The 14,936-nt window shown below is 42.0% G+C and overlaps 2 protein-coding genes across 3 annotated transcripts; one reads left to right on the top strand and one right to left on the bottom strand.

The window, feature by feature from the left end:
• The first annotated feature begins 422 nt into the window (after nucleotides 1–422).
• On the top strand, nucleotides 423–4,658 carry LOC105050033 (G-type lectin S-receptor-like serine/threonine-protein kinase B120). The gene is made up of 7 exons (XM_010929889.4): nucleotides 423–1,780; nucleotides 2,736–2,840; nucleotides 2,926–3,155; nucleotides 3,261–3,471; nucleotides 3,551–3,788; nucleotides 3,905–4,055; nucleotides 4,181–4,658. Exons 1-7 carry the CDS (start codon nucleotides 505–507, stop codon nucleotides 4,484–4,486), a joined length of 2,517 nt encoding a protein of 838 aa, XP_010928191.1. The 5' UTR covers nucleotides 423–504; the 3' UTR covers nucleotides 4,487–4,658.
• A 594-nt stretch (nucleotides 4,659–5,252) lies between these two features.
• LOC109504752 (G-type lectin S-receptor-like serine/threonine-protein kinase At4g03230) lies at nucleotides 5,253–14,684 on the bottom strand. Of its 2 annotated transcripts, XM_019850948.3 has the most exons (7): nucleotides 13,031–14,684; nucleotides 12,390–12,497; nucleotides 12,133–12,317; nucleotides 6,625–6,835; nucleotides 6,273–6,510; nucleotides 6,030–6,180; nucleotides 5,253–5,925 (listed from the first exon to the last, which is right to left on the bottom strand). In XM_019850948.3, exons 1-7 carry the CDS (start codon nucleotides 14,508–14,510, stop codon nucleotides 5,617–5,619), a joined length of 2,682 nt encoding a protein of 893 aa, XP_019706507.2. In that variant the 5' UTR covers nucleotides 14,511–14,684; the 3' UTR covers nucleotides 5,253–5,616. The 2 variants fall into 2 exon arrangements, with proteins under 2 accessions (XP_019706507.2, XP_073108465.1); XM_073252364.1 differs by lacking the exons at nucleotides 12,133–12,317; nucleotides 12,390–12,497; nucleotides 13,031–14,684 and adding an exon at nucleotides 6,928–8,145.
• Nucleotides 14,685–14,936: the final 252 nt, after the last annotated feature.

The following is a 14,936-nucleotide window of genomic DNA, read 5'->3' as shown; positions in this document are numbered from 1 at the left end:
GCCTGGAAAGAGTTTATGATCTTTTGGAAGTGGTGAATATCGAGTTCTTTGCCTCGAGAAAGATTCTACCATTAATTTCTTGCCAAACGTACCAAAAGATGCCATCAATAGCTGGTCCCCTTCTAATTGATTGAAGAACTCTCTTGCTCCTCCAAAAAGACCAAAGCGAGTTGTTGGCTGCCCAACCTCGTATGTTATGCATATCATATTGGTCAATGATGAGTGTTCTATATGAGACAAGTCGACATCTAGATTGAGATAAAAATCTTGCATCAGATCGTATCATAGAAACATGAAGCTAAAAATAGATATTATAACATTCTCATAAAAAAAATATCATCACATTACAAAGGGTATGTCGGTCATTTTAAAACAAGCAGCTTGTCCATTTAAAACCTTTCGCTTTCGATCTCTTCCTACAAGCACAATGCTTGAGGACTAGTTTTTGCCGTTCCAATAAAAGGGAAAGAAAAGAGAGAGAAAGGACTTCAGCGGATCCAAGAGATGGCCCTTAACTGCATCAGCTTAGCTCTTCTCTCCTATCTAATCTTGTTACCCTCCCTATCTCCATTCTCCCATGCAATAGACACCATCAAACCAGGCCAACCCTTGGAAGATGGCAAGACACTCATCTCCGCCGGCGAGAAATTCGAACTCGGTTTCTTTAGCCCTGGCAAGTCTTCGAACCGTTACGTGGGAATTTGGTACCACAACTTCTCGATCAACACCGTCGTATGGGTTGCCAACCGAGAAAGGCCGGTCAGGGACCACTCGGGATCTCTAGCCATCGGATATGATGGCAACCTCGTAGTCCTCGACGGGACCAAGAGCATCGTTTGGTCGTCGAACACTTCGACGGCGACGAACAATTCGCTGGTGCAACTCATGGATGATGGCAACTTGGTCCTCAACAACTCCGGGAGCGTCGCATGGCAGAGCTTCGACAACCCAACCGACACGTACATGCCCGGCATGAAGGCAGGTCTGGACCTCAGGACCCACGTAAACCAGAAGCTAACCTCATGGACAAGTGAAGACGATCCAGCCCCGGGGAACTTCTCACTCGGCATGGATCCGAGCGCGTCGACGCAGATCTTTGTGTGGGAGGGGACGAAGCCTCGGTGGAGGTCCGGCCGGTGGAACGGGCAGGTGTTCATCGGCGTGCAGAACATGCTGCCTACTTATGTCTATGGCTTCAGGCTTATCAACATCGAGCAAGAACAGAAGATGTACTTCTACTATAACGAATTCAACAGTTCGCATCGGTACGTATTAACATGGGATGGTATCGGCAGGCATCTGATTTGGAGGAATGATACTAATGACTGGTATCAATTTTGGGCGCAACCAGTTACAGAGTGTGAGATTTACAACAAATGTGGGAAGTACGGGAGTTGCACGGATGGAGCGACACCAATTTGCAGCTGTTTGAGAGGGTTCGTGCCGGCGTCGAGCGAGGACTGGAGTGATGGGAATTGGTCCAGCGGGTGTGTTAGAAGGACGCCATTGGGGTGTGGGAGGGGAAATAATAGCGAGGAGGCGGGAGGAGATGGATTCTGGAAGTTGGGAGGGGTGAAGTTGCCAGACATCTCGGATTGGAAACAAGACGCGGTGGATATCGAGGGCTGTGAAGAGCGTTGCTTGGGGAACTGTTCATGCACGGCCTATGCATACGTCAGTGGGATTGGGTGTTTGATATGGGGGGTGGATCTATTGGACATTCATTTATTCTCGAGCGGCGGAAATGACCTGTATCTCCGGCTTGCCGGATCTGAACTAGGTGAGTCAATATTTCTTGAACTATTTGCTATTTCTTTGCATGGTACCCGTTGCAAGATGCAGACAAAATTCAAGAGTTTAGAACAGGGCTAGACACAACTTCATTGAGGCATTTTCACAAACGGATGGGTGTTTTTGAGCAAACAGTAGCCCATTCATTTCTTTTTTTGGTTGTTACTGGCACCTCACTTCATTTCTTTAGTCGTGTACTTCCTCGAGTCACACATCACTTCTTTTTTTGAGGGCAGGTGTCCGGTCCGTAATAATCAAAGAGTAGGTGCTAATGTGAACATATTTCTTTATAAATAATTTGTATACATATTTCTTTAAAATAATCTGTAGTGGTCTTAATCTTTATATCGACAAAAGCTCTTTCATCACAACCACTGGCATTCCCAGCCAATCATCTTCAATCAGCTCTAAAATTAGCTCAACCAAGTTGAGAAGTAAAGTCCCCTTCTGTTTTGCTTGATGGAGCAGGTAGGAGATGAGCTTCTCTTTCCCTTTGTTTAATGACATGATGCTACTTTTGGACTTAAACTATCCTTGAGCAGCAACTTTGAAGATCGTAAATATCAATGGAAAAATAATCAAGGAGAACTGTCTTACAGAATTTATTTATTGTGTGGTGAGGAAGAGAAATAGATTGTCCAACAGCTAATTGCCACGACAAGAAAACTAGGATGTTGACAGAAGTCATGTCTGAACTCAAACCCCTTGGAGAAAACTAGTTTAAAATAAGACTAGTGGAACAAACAACTAGTTCCTCTGTAAAACATCAAGGGTTAGGTAATAACATAAAATATGACCGGTGGATAAAAATGTTCTTCCAAGTGCCATAATCAGCAGCATTATTTTTTGGACACTGCCGGCTGGGAGACACCTAAGAAGCAATTTTGATCAACTTTACCACCCTCGTGTTCATTTGGATAATATTAACTAAATTTTATTTGCAGATAAGAAGAGTAATAAAACTTTCATCATAATTATAGTCCCTGTGGCAGTGATCCTTTCCTTGGGATGCATCTACCTGTTGTGGAGGTGCAAGAACAGAATAAAAGGTATGCATTAAAATCACTTGCGTCATCCTGTGAACCATTTGTTATGCTTGGTGCATGACCACTTGCGTCTGATTACTCTAAACAGAGTTGTTTAAGCAACGATTAGCTGGAGAAAGGGGATTGATGTATTCTACCAGAGGCCAAGAAAGATTGACGGATTATTCAGCCTCGATTGGAAAGAGGATTGGAGATGAAGGAAGTGATGGAAAATGCCCAGAATTATCACTGTGGAGTTTTGATTCTGTAGTAGCTGCTACAAAAAGCTTTTCCGATTCCAATTTTATTGGTGAAGGTGGGTTTGGTCCCGTTTACAAGGTAAATGACATTTCGAACCATCAATTAACTCTTCTCCTGTCCCTAAATCTAGTTTTGAGAGAGGGTTTATGTTCAAATCGAAACCATTTCATATTATCTTTACAGGGCATACTACCTGAAGGACAAGAAATAGCCGTGAAAAGGCTTTCTAGGAGCTCCATGCAAGGCCTTGATGAGCTTAAGAATGAGGTGATGCTTATAGCGAAACTTCAACACAGGAACCTTGTAAGGCTCTTGGGTTGTTGCATCCAAGAGGAAGAGAAGATACTAATCTATGAGTACATGCCTAACTCAAGCTTGGATGCTTTCCTTTTTGGTGAGTACATCACTACATATAATTCATACGTAATTCATTTCCAAAGTGCATGTACTAAACTTCAGGACAACTTGGATAGATCCAATTAAAACAGGGCTTCTAGACTGGAAAACACGGCACAACATCATTGAAGGGATTGCCCGTGGGCTCCTCTACCTTCATAGGGATTCGAGGCTTAGGGTAATTCATCGCGACCTAAAAGCTAGCAACATTTTGCTGGATGAAGAGATGAACCCCAAAATTTCAGACTTTGGCATGGCTAGGATCTTTGGCAACGATGATAATGAAACTAATACAAAGCGAGTGGTCGGAACATTGTCAGTACAAGATTTGTTCCCTTGCGTATATAATTATAAAAGTTCATTTAATTCCTGCATTAGTTCAGAAAACATCTAACTTATCTCTTGTTTGCTGTATGATGTCTTATAATCAGTGGCTACATGTCTCCTGAATATGCAATGCAAGGGCTATTTTCAGTAAAATCTGATGTCTATAGCTTCGGAGTTCTACTATTAGAGATTGTTAGTGGGAAGAAGAATAGTACATACCGTCACCCGGAATTGGCTATGAACCTAATAGCATCGGTATGTCTAGCTATGTTTTGTTCTTACTCATTGGTTTCAATATGAATGTCTCAGGAGCTTCCTTTTCCCTTTTTTTTTTAAAAAAAAAAAATGTTCTGATTGAAATAGAATTGCTATTGTTGTAGGCTTGGAAACTATGGAATGAGGACAGAGTGATGGAGTTTGTGGATCCAATCATCAGGGATTCATGTTCGAGAAGGCAAGTGTCAAGATGCGTCAATGTGGGTCTCTTATGCGTGCAGGACCGTCCGAATGATCGGCCGACCATGGCATCGGTTGTTATAATGTTGGGAAGCGAGACTTCCAGTCATCCACCACCCAGGCAACCTATTTTTACTGTAGAGAGCGGCTACAGTGAGACTGACTCATCAACGGTTGATCTTAATATCATGTCTGCGAATGCTTCAATCACTATCATTGATGGAAGATAGAAGTTTTACGCCATAAAACCTTTTCAAAAGAATAGTGTCCTTCAGTTATTTGTACTATATGAGTCTATAGGATGTATGTCCATCAAGAACAGTGAGAGAATTAAATCTTCTCATCATATTTGACATTAGTTTTACATTCTTAATGAGGTTTCCATGCATTCTCAATTACCAATGTTTTGATTCATGATGAAAAATATCAACGCACTTGTACGTATCACTTATTCTATGGTAGTTTCTAAAGTTCATTTTAAGAACTAGGATGAGAAGAAGCCTGTTGAAATGGGGTGAGGATGGAACCAGAATCCGATCACATTGACTATGGTGAAGATTTTCCTTTTTCCTTGCAGAAAATGATTAAATTTCCTACATAAGCAAATTGCATGGAATTCCTTACAAGCATGACAATGGCATGTCCATAATTGTCAAAAATGACAATGTTGCATGATATGATTTTTTTTTTTTTTTTTTATAAATTCTTTCACAGCAAACTTTTCTATTGCTCTACATTTTGAGACGGGCGACAGCTAACAGGCATGCACGCATCCAAGGCATAAATGGGTGAAAGATGATATTCCTGTAATAAAGCTCATAAAATTTAGTTGGAATTTTTGAAAGTTAAACGAACACATAATAGCAATACTGCTAGCACATGTCTATGTGACCAATAATTTCTAGAAATCGCGACGCAAGGATGATTTCAACTACAAAATAGACAACAGCAGAAACTTTAATGCATGCTCTTCATGGATATCACAAGCATACGTCATACAGGTTCAAATTGCCAATAGTTTGCTCGTATCTCCAAATTGTAGTTCCTAATTCATCAGAAGAAACAGTCCAAGTATCTCAAAAAAAAAAAAGGAAAAAGAAAAAGAAAAAGAAACAGTCCAAACCTGTTTGAGAAACTCCTGTTCAAATTTAACTGAAATTATTACAGACCAATAAATTAATTGTCTCGATGAGGAAGGTCCTCACAACTAAATAAACATCACCAACATTAGTTTAGCTCAAACAAACTGTTGCTTCTCTTCTTTGGTTGGGTTCTCACTTGCATTGCAGCTTGAATGTTCTGTTCTATGAAAGTATGTTGTATCCAGAGACTGACAAACAAAATGGGGACTTTAGCTGTACTATCTACCATCTGGAACTGTGATAGTAATATCATTTAGAGAACAACTGCCATCCACATTCGCTGGCACATCTGCTTCAGTTGTCGTTCTCATGGTGAAGAAAGCTGGTTGCTTGGGATCGGGTATGGCTGCACTTTCACTGCTAAGCATAGTGATGACATCCGACATGGTGGGTCGATCTGAAGCATTTTCTTGAACACACATGAGTGCCACATGAATGCATCTTGATATCTGCGATGTGGGGCAGCCATCACTGAGCAATGGGTCCATGAGCTCCAAGCACTTGCCCTGTTTCCATAACCCCCAGGCCTGACCCATGTACATTTCCTTAATTAGCTTACAAGTTACCATCAAGATGTTAGGCCATAAAGATGAGCAATAAAAAAAAGAAGCTGATTAGCTCTATGCCTTACATATCCTAGAAGGTTAAGAGAGACGCCCAATTTGTGAAATCCGGTGTTCCGCTTTCCACTAATAATTTCAAGCAGCAGGACACCAAAGCTAAAAACATCAGATTTGACTGAAAAAAGGCCCTCTGCAGCATACTCAGGAGACATATAACCACTGAAAAATATAATAAAACCATAAACTTCCCATCCCTTCGGACATTTATAACTTGTTTCATAATGTACTTGTAGAAATGGATTATACTTAACTATGTGCCAACAACTCTCTTAGTGATTGCTTGGGTTTCATTTGAGCCAAAAATTCTGGCCAATCCAAAATCAGATATCTTAGGATTCATGTCCAAATCCAAGAGAATGTTGCTAGCTTTCAAGTCCCTGTGGATAATCCGCAGCCTAGAGTGCTCGTGGAGATAGATAAGTCCTTGAGCTATCCCTTCAACAATGTGGTACCGTCTGAACCACTCCAATAAAGCTCCTCTGGTTGGATCTAGTCAAAATATAAGATAACAAAAACTGAGGACAGTTAAATATCAAAAATTAACAAAGGGAATATAGAATATTTTTAATAAAAGTTAAGCATGAAGATTTCATGATGACAAACTGAAGAGGAAGAAGTCCAAGCTTTTGTTAGGCATATATTCATAGATGAGTATCTTCTCTTCTCCTTGAATGCAGCAACCCAAGAGCCTCACTAAATTTCTGTGCTGAAGCTTCAGTATAAGAAGAATTTCATTCTTAAACTCCAGTAGACCTTGTCCAGAATGTGCAGCAAGTCTTTTAACTGCTATCTCCTTCCCATCTGCCAACTGGCCCTGGATAAGGTTATAGGAAGCATTTCAATGCAGCGCATAGCATAAAAATAAAAATGTATCTATGCATCAGAAACATAATTTTAAACTTTCACATTGTAAATCTTCCTCAAGATCCATTTTTTAATGCTGTTCCATTGAAAGTCGAGACCTAATATACCAAACATATTACTATAGTTCCCACTTGAGTTGTTCATATGGAGTTATGAGCCTGGAAAATCAGAAGGATTTGTCATTTAAAACTGAATGGTGCATCAAATATTAAAGTATGCTAAACATCTAATGGAATTTAAATGTGCAACTCCTAGAGTTTGCTGAATAATATTTGATTCTAAGATACGAGAATGCCTTCTTTTTACAAGTATCATTGTACTTTTTCCTATTGAGAGATAAAAAGCCAGTTTTGCTGAAAAATTTTGTTGCTACGGTTTGTTGCTAAGCTATTGAACAACCCGGGATCCATTATTTGTTGCTACAATTGACAAGTATGGTTATGCCCCAAACCCAACACTTGGTTCGGTCACATAACACGGCCATATGAATCTTAGAGCATCGCCATAGAGATCATGCAAGATCTTAAGATGAACAAAAATTCAAATATTTCTAGAATTAATATATAAATATCAAACATATCAACTAAATAGATTCATCAAGGATAAATAGTCAACTTGTTTAATAACAATGATTCAAGTGTTCCATGATATCAGAAACAGAACTAACTAATGAAACTAATAAATTCAGCACTCAAACTTTACGCCTAGTCCGACCAATGCTATGCATCCTGCGACTCTAAAAAGAAAAAGAATCGGGCTGGGGGGCAGTGGAGGGTGAGCTTACAGCCTAATAAGAAACCCCATGTGCTTATATCGGTATAAGAATATGATTTGAAAATAATAATTAAACGGCAACAAAGAAAATCATAACTATAAAATCTCATACCATGCATCCACTGTAACTCAATAGTTATATAAGCATATGATATGCATCATGTATAATTACAAAACCATGTCGCATCAATATGATCTGAATCAATGAATAATTATCTTTAGGATTTTGGATTAATTACGGTCACACTCTAGCTCGTGACAAACAAACTCAACTACCACGTTCCTACTATGATCGGGCTATTCTCAATACCACCTTTCTGCTAATGGTGGAACTATTCTCAGTACCACATTTATGCTTGTAGCAGAGCTATTCTTAGTGCCATATTTCTACTGATGGTAAACTATTCTCAGCTTAACGTGGCCAGTCCAAACATCCTTCTTAATCCATAATTTATCAAATCTCACTAATATCAGAAAAATATAGTATGATATTATTTTTTTTTCAAGATTTTCAATAGCCCGTATCACAATCCAAAGAGTCCGCAAAACTATCAATATTCAGTATAACATATAATATAGAAAATACAATCAATTATGCTGACAAACACACAAAACATATACCAGCCATAAGAACCAAAAACATGCGATACATAAATAAATATTGGTGATCGTGTCCAAGGATCTTTACCTCTATTGACGATGAATTTAACATCCTGAATATCAATCGTCATCCTACTTTATGAATCCAGTGCTAAGGGATCTACTCGAAGATCTCTTGTCAGAAAGATCGTTCTCATGTTAATATTAACAAAAAATAAAGTGTAAATTATTTGATTAAAACCCTCTATGACCCGCTAGGGGTCCACTCCAAGTCTTTTGAATCTTCATCTTTTTTTCCATAAATTTTCCTCAACTAGTTAGTGAGAGAGAGGAGAGAGAAATTAAAATAAAAGAGGTAGCCTTCTCCCTCTCTTCTTCTTCTTCTTTAAAATAGGGCACCCGAACACCCCTCCCCCTCCCCTCTTTATCCGGCCATGGCCATAGAACCCAGGCCGACGGCCAATGGTGGCACCTAGCATTGAGCGAGAGATGACCCCGGCAACGGCCATAGCAGCCAGTGGTTAGCAAAATAAAGAAAAAACCAAGAGAATAATGAATACCTTATTCACATCAAATCCGGCCGCTTACCGAACCAAATCCAAGGACAGAGATGGGTAGAAGGTTGGTTAAAGGAGAAGAAAGGGAAAGGTGGTTATCTCAGTTCGGTGGTGTCAAAAGTGAGAGATCTGACGATCTCTCCAGCAAAATCCCAAAGAAAACTCAAAAGAAAATTCTTAAAAATCAATGGTGATTTTCCAAAAGATTCGTGATGGAAATCCAAGGAGAGGGAGAGGAACTTTTTATAGAGTTGTTTTTCTATAAACTAGCATAGTGGCCGGGTGATGCCCGGACCTATTAATTTTGCAAATGTAGAAGAATAGCCACCACAACAATAGATTTCAATATAAAGCAACCTATAAATATAATAATTTAGTTTCTAATTTAATTAGGGTAAACAGGAAAGTAACGACTAAATGATGACTCTTAGTTATATTATTGCAAGTTGGACATTATATTATTTTATTTAGATGAATTGTGCAAATATAATATATGGCCATTAGAACAAAGTAACGACTAAATGATGACTCTTAGTTAATTTTCTGTTACTAACATGGGTAACATAATTGGCCCCTTTTCTTAGCCTTTTTATTGGAAGTCTTTATTTGTTTTGGTGGGTATTTCAGGAAAATTCAGGAATAGAGAGGGAGATGATGGAGATGGAGATGGATTATAGAGAACCAGGAGCCAACACGAACCCAAGGAGTGGGGGACTACTCAACTCTCCAACTTTACCTCCTGTTCCCTAAACTCCAGCATTAGCTTTCAGGAAGAAATTAGCTTAAATAACCGTAAGCAGGGGGTGGGTTTCTTTTCCTAGACTACCTCCTTTTTGCCAATAAAATTGAAAGGAGTGGTGTAATGTTTTGAATTCATTCCTATCCTATATCACCCAACTTTGATTTGGATATCCTCATCCTTCATAATTTTTTTGAAGGAATATTCATTCATTCCTTCTTTCACCCCAATTATATCAAGCCATGGTCCTACACTGTGATCAACTCCATCAACTCCTCATCAATCACGAGCAACTCGATGTGGGGAACATGATAAGTCCATGTACCATCAAAGGGTCCCCTCCCTTGGCTTTGTGAGATTCTCCACGACAAATTGACCATCTGAGGACACAAAAGGTCCTCTCCTTCCCCACAGATTTCCAAAAAAAAAAAAAAAAGAAAAGGGAAAAACATCGTCATCTACGCCCGCATCCTCTCCCGCCTCCTCCTCCGCTTCCGCTGCCTGAGATGTTGAATCCCACCGCTGCCTTCTCGAGGTCGCCGCCGCCTCGGACCTTGAATCCCACCGCCGCCTCCCCCGGGTCCTCTGCCTTCCTCTTCCCATGGCCGCCCCGCACCCACCCCCTCTCCCCCGCCCTGCGACGCCCACTCCCTCCCCACCGCGCTTCCGTGCTCCCCCACCCCCCCTCCGGTGGTTCCGTGCACCACCCGCCCCAGCACCCGTGCCACACGCGCCCCAACCATCCCCCCCCACAACATGTCCACCCTACCAACACCCCACGCCCTCCCACGCCCCGGTGCCCGAACCCCACCCTCCCCCACCCCGGCAACGACCCTTGCGGCTTCGTGCAAACACCCCCCTCCCTCGACGCCCGTACCCCGGCCCGACATCCCCTGCGCCGCACCTTCCCCCGCCCCGGCGCCCGCACCCCCAACCCCCCACCCCGGCGCCCCCACCCCACCCCACCCCACCCTCCTCGCCCCTCCCATGATCCATCCCACAATAAAAATTAAAAATAAAAATATAAAACTTGATACTAGGGCTGAAAGTGAGCTCGGATCAGATCGAGATCTATCGGACTGGTCTGACTTCGGATCGGACTTTAGGTTCAGCTCAAGATGATTCAGATCGAACTTAAGCTTAAATATAGAGCCCATTTATCTTTTGGATCAGAGTAGGACATACTTTTGGCTCGATCTAAGCTCAGTCCGAACCTGAGCCCTAATGCAGGCCCGAACAAAAGCCCAAAAATTCAATCTGATAGGACCTAATACTTACTGAAACTGATATAGCCCGAGCCCCAATATTCATAATGAATCCCATCAATTCGAACAGATTGAAACCCCCATCCATCTTCTCGCTTCGGTCTCCACTCGTCTCTCCCAACTTCTTCCATCAAAGTCTTGAAGAGACTGAAGAGCCCAAGTCCCTAGCCGTCCTGGCTCTTGGTCCACGTCCGTCCGCCATCACCGTCTTTCATCTTCCCTTATTGTCATTCGCCGTTCACCGTTCGTCATTCGCCATCTTCCGTCTTCTCCCATCATTGTCTACCATCTTCCTTTGTCTTTCTGTCTTTGGCCATCGCTATTCGCTGTTTTAGATATGCATCCTGCCGAATTCCTCTTTCTCTAGATCTTAGATCTTAATATTCCTCAATCCCTTTTTCAATATTTCTTTTTCCTCTTGAGATTAGGATTTTGAAGTTGTATCGTCGGAGACTAGTTCACTGTGTTGGGCTTCAACACCTTGTCGTTGCTAGAGCCAATCTTTCTGAGATTGAGTATGTGAGCATGACATTTGGAATTTTTCTGGATGATTGCTGTTTAAGAAAAGATTTCTGAGGCTAATATTTGGGGCCTTGGGCAGGGCCTGAATTGTCACCAGTAATCCTCTTGATGTGGAGTATGATATTCTTTTCATTGAGGATGCCATATATCACATGAGAGTTTAGACTTGTTGGCTAGGATGTGGCGATAATTTATTTTAGCAAAAGAGACAGAATGATTCGAACTTGATTCGGGCTTGGAAGCGGGCCTGATTCGGACTTGGACACGGGCCGGCTCGATTGGGTTTGGATTAGGCCGGGCTTGGACTCGGGTCGAGCTCGGGCTTCATATTCTAAGAAAAATTTTGGTTGAAGCCCGGCCCGAAGCCCGATCGAGCTCGGGTAGTGATTCAGTCTGGCTCAGTCCGACTCATTTCCAGCCCTACTTAAAACATGGTATTATAGAGATTACTTTATAATCTTATGTGTCAATATGGAATATCACTTTAATACTATGTATTATTTTATTATTATTATATAAATTAGATTGGTTAAATTCTGATCTTCGATGTAAATCGGTAGAGAACAAAACTCCATATCGGAGTCCTTTTTCTCCCCTCGTCCCATGTGCCACGCGTGTGATTTCGATTGGAGTTGGGCCCAGTTCAGTTCAGGCCAGCCCAAGAGCCCTAAGGGTTGGGCCATTACAGGTACAAAGCCAGATGAAAAAAAAAAAAAAGATTTCGGTGAAGGAGAACTTCAAATGCATGAAAAATTTTGTTATTCTAACAGAAATGGGCTTAAAATGTTACCTTATAAACTGGTCCAAACCCACCCTCTCCAAGTTTATTTTCAGATGAGAAGTTGTTTGTGGCATCTGCTATATGAGTGAAATGAAACAATGAGAACTCTGAGCCCTTCTCATTGCTTTCCCCAAGTTTAATTGCTATTTCAGCGCCCAGAGAGAGCAACGGTCCTTCAGGCAGACTCTTCTTCCCTGCCACATGCATAAAAGGTGTAAGCTTTATTTGCGAAGTAAATGGTATTCTCCATGTCTTCCAGCAATTACCTCTGCGTCTCCGGCTTCTGAGCCACAGTAAACAAATTAGGGTACATGAACAAAGTAATCCCAGAGGCACTGCTACGATGATGATAACCCGGAGTTGCCTCTTGTTCCCTGCATACGAAAGCCAAAAACTTTTTCCTATTAACTTTTTATTATTAGTTCATTCTCTCAATGGAAATTATTAGGCTTTGCTTAAATTAAAAAGCATTATTAGTCGCTAACTGTTCATCAGGAAAAGAAGCACGAAACATAGCAAAGTACAATGCAATTAATTACAAAAATTGGTGGGAAAAAGAGATAAAGCGAAAAGTTGGACATCAAATGACTGCTTGTTTCCGTTACGCTACAATTACTCGGACATCAAATCAACTAGTCCAACTAAAGAACAGAGATAACACAACTTTGTCTGGAACATGTAAGACTTCCAGCCGAGGCCTACATAACCTCCTGGTTACATATTTGTGCACAAGTAGTGTGTAACAGCTTTTTAAACGGCAACCAGATTTATCTTTCTTTTTTTCAGAGCCAACTGGGTTTACTATCCCCCTCCATTTTTTTTTTTTTTTTTTTTGTTCTTCCTGAATGAGAGGGAAAAAAAAAAAAAAAGGTTTTACTATCATAAGGAGCAGATGTTTGTTTATTACCTCCAGATGCGAACTCAGAAGCGGCAAGGCGGAGATAAAGAGTGCCAGATCCTACGGAAGCATTATAAAATTCCTGCAAATTTTCAAGATTTCCATACCACAAGGTACAATTCACGGAGAAGACATATGCAGTACAGTTACAGTTTTGCAAACAGGCGGATCTGCATTCTTCAGCCTCCCAGATTTGGCAATTTTGTCCAAATGTAGGAAGCCTCATATTGGGCATTTTCAAAAACTCATCAGGCTCTCCTCCACTCTCACATTGCAAGCCGGTCTTTCTAATGCATCCACCGCCTGTAACTCCTTCATTCCAATCTATCAAAGACCCTGGTTCGAAACCCTTCAAGCATCGACAAGGTGGCGGCGTATTCTCGTTGCAGACACCATAAGCCCCACATAAGTCATTCACCCGACACTGGCTGGTTGGTTGAGACCACAGAAGAATACTTTTGCCGCCAGAGTACGTCAATAACTGAATTTTCCCTGAGGAATCCAACACGTACCTGAAGATCATGGTATCATTTAGGAGAGAATATGTGAAGTACTTTTCATGCATGTTGGAGACAAATGTCCAATCGAAGATGCCCTCTGTTACCATCTCTGGATTTAGGCTGAATATTTCCCCATTCCAAGTCCCGCTGGTCCAATACACGTTACCCTTCTGCCAGATGAGAAATTGTGATGTGCCGTTGGGGTCAAAACCCATAGAGTAGTCCCCGGAGGCAGGGTCATTGGCGCTTTTCCATGAGGTAAGCAACCGGTTTTGCCTACCCTCCAGGCCAAGCTTCATGCCAGGGAGAAATGTATCAGTAGGGTAATCGAAGCTCTGCCACAAGATCCGTGATGAATCATTGATATCTCTCAAAACAAGATTGCCTGAATCCAAGATGGTCGCTGCCATGCTGCCTGTTTTAGAACCAGAAGCCAAAATTGATGCGCTCCCCCTGCCATCCAAAATTGTCAAATCTCCATCTTCATCGAACAAAAGCACACCAGAGGTATCTACGATGGGGCTGTTCCTATTGGCAACCCATATCACGTTTTCTCCTGCAAGATTGAGGTACCAAATCCCGAGATAGCGATTGGTTGAACTGCCAGGGCTGAAGAAGCCGAGTTCGAAGATCTTGGCGGCGGAAACAAGTGTCTGCCCATCTCGGAGTGATTGGGTTGGCAGGAGGGTGTTTGTAGCATGTGTAGATTCGATCATGCAAGCCGATTTTATCATGAGAGGAAGAAGCATGAAACAGAAATTGAAGCCCCTTTTGCCAACCATGATGGGGTTGAACTGAGGCCAAACTGCGACACATCTGAATATATCGGCAGCGAAGAAGAAAATAAGGAGGGATGATACGTGGTCTTCGTGACAGACAAAATAGTGGTTGGAACTCGGAAACTTGACTCTTTGGCTGTAGTTCTGACCATGAAACCATTTTGAGAGTGGAACGGTCAACACTAGTACCGGACTCTCGTTGCGCATCATCTTCCCAGTTTCCGCCTTGACCCCTATTTTCTTCTCCCACCGTCCACCATGGCCGACGTCTGTGCTTCCATGATTTTCGCCAGAGTTCGGTTCCCTATGCGTACTCCCGACCGCCGCCGGCGTCCTGGATCTCGTCTTCCCATCCTCTTCCTGTTCTTGAGAAGAAATCCGGGCCCGAGATCGATCTCTCTCCGCGTCCTTTTTTTCCTCTCTAGATGTCTTATCGGTTGGAAAAGTATTAGTTGGACCGGGTCCAAGTATTAGTTGGACCGCCAATTCCCACTGTGGATAACACGCCACGTTAGCCCTTGTATGTCACCAACCCCGATTGGGCGCCATCCACCGTGCACATGCTCCGAGATTCACCCTGATTCGCTTCGACCTGATGCATGCAATAATTTCTCCTGGGACGGGCACCCGATGGTG

Source organism: Elaeis guineensis, chromosome 2 (assembly GCF_000442705.2).
Source record: "Elaeis guineensis isolate ETL-2024a chromosome 2, EG11, whole genome shotgun sequence".
NCBI lineage: Eukaryota > Viridiplantae > Streptophyta > Magnoliopsida > Arecales > Arecaceae > Elaeis > Elaeis guineensis.
This window is presented reverse-complemented; position numbering and strand designations above follow the sequence as displayed.

Bases quoted from the DNA above. Each gene is read 5' to 3' on its own strand.
- LOC105050033 (XM_010929889.4), top strand. From the start codon at position 505: ATGGCCCTTAACTGCATCAGCTTAGCTCTTCTCTCCTATCTAATCTTG. The intron at 2,841-2,925 runs GTATGCATTAAA...TACTCTAAACAG, and splicing joins GTGCAAGAACAGAATAAAAG to AGTTGTTTAAGCAACGATTA. The intron at 3,789-3,904 runs GTCAGTACAAGA...TCTTATAATCAG, and splicing joins AAGCGAGTGGTCGGAACATT to TGGCTACATGTCTCCTGAAT.
- LOC109504752 (XM_019850948.3), bottom strand. From the start codon at position 14,510: ATGATGCGCAACGAGAGTCCGGTACTAGTGTTGACCGTTCCACTCTCA. The intron at 12,498-13,030 runs GTAATAAACAAA...TTTCGTATGCAG, and splicing joins TTCTGAGTTCGCATCTGGAG to GGAACAAGAGGCAACTCCGG. The intron at 6,836-12,132 runs GTAACATTTTAA...AACCTTATCCAG, and splicing joins GGTTTGGACCAGTTTATAAG to GGCCAGTTGGCAGATGGGAA.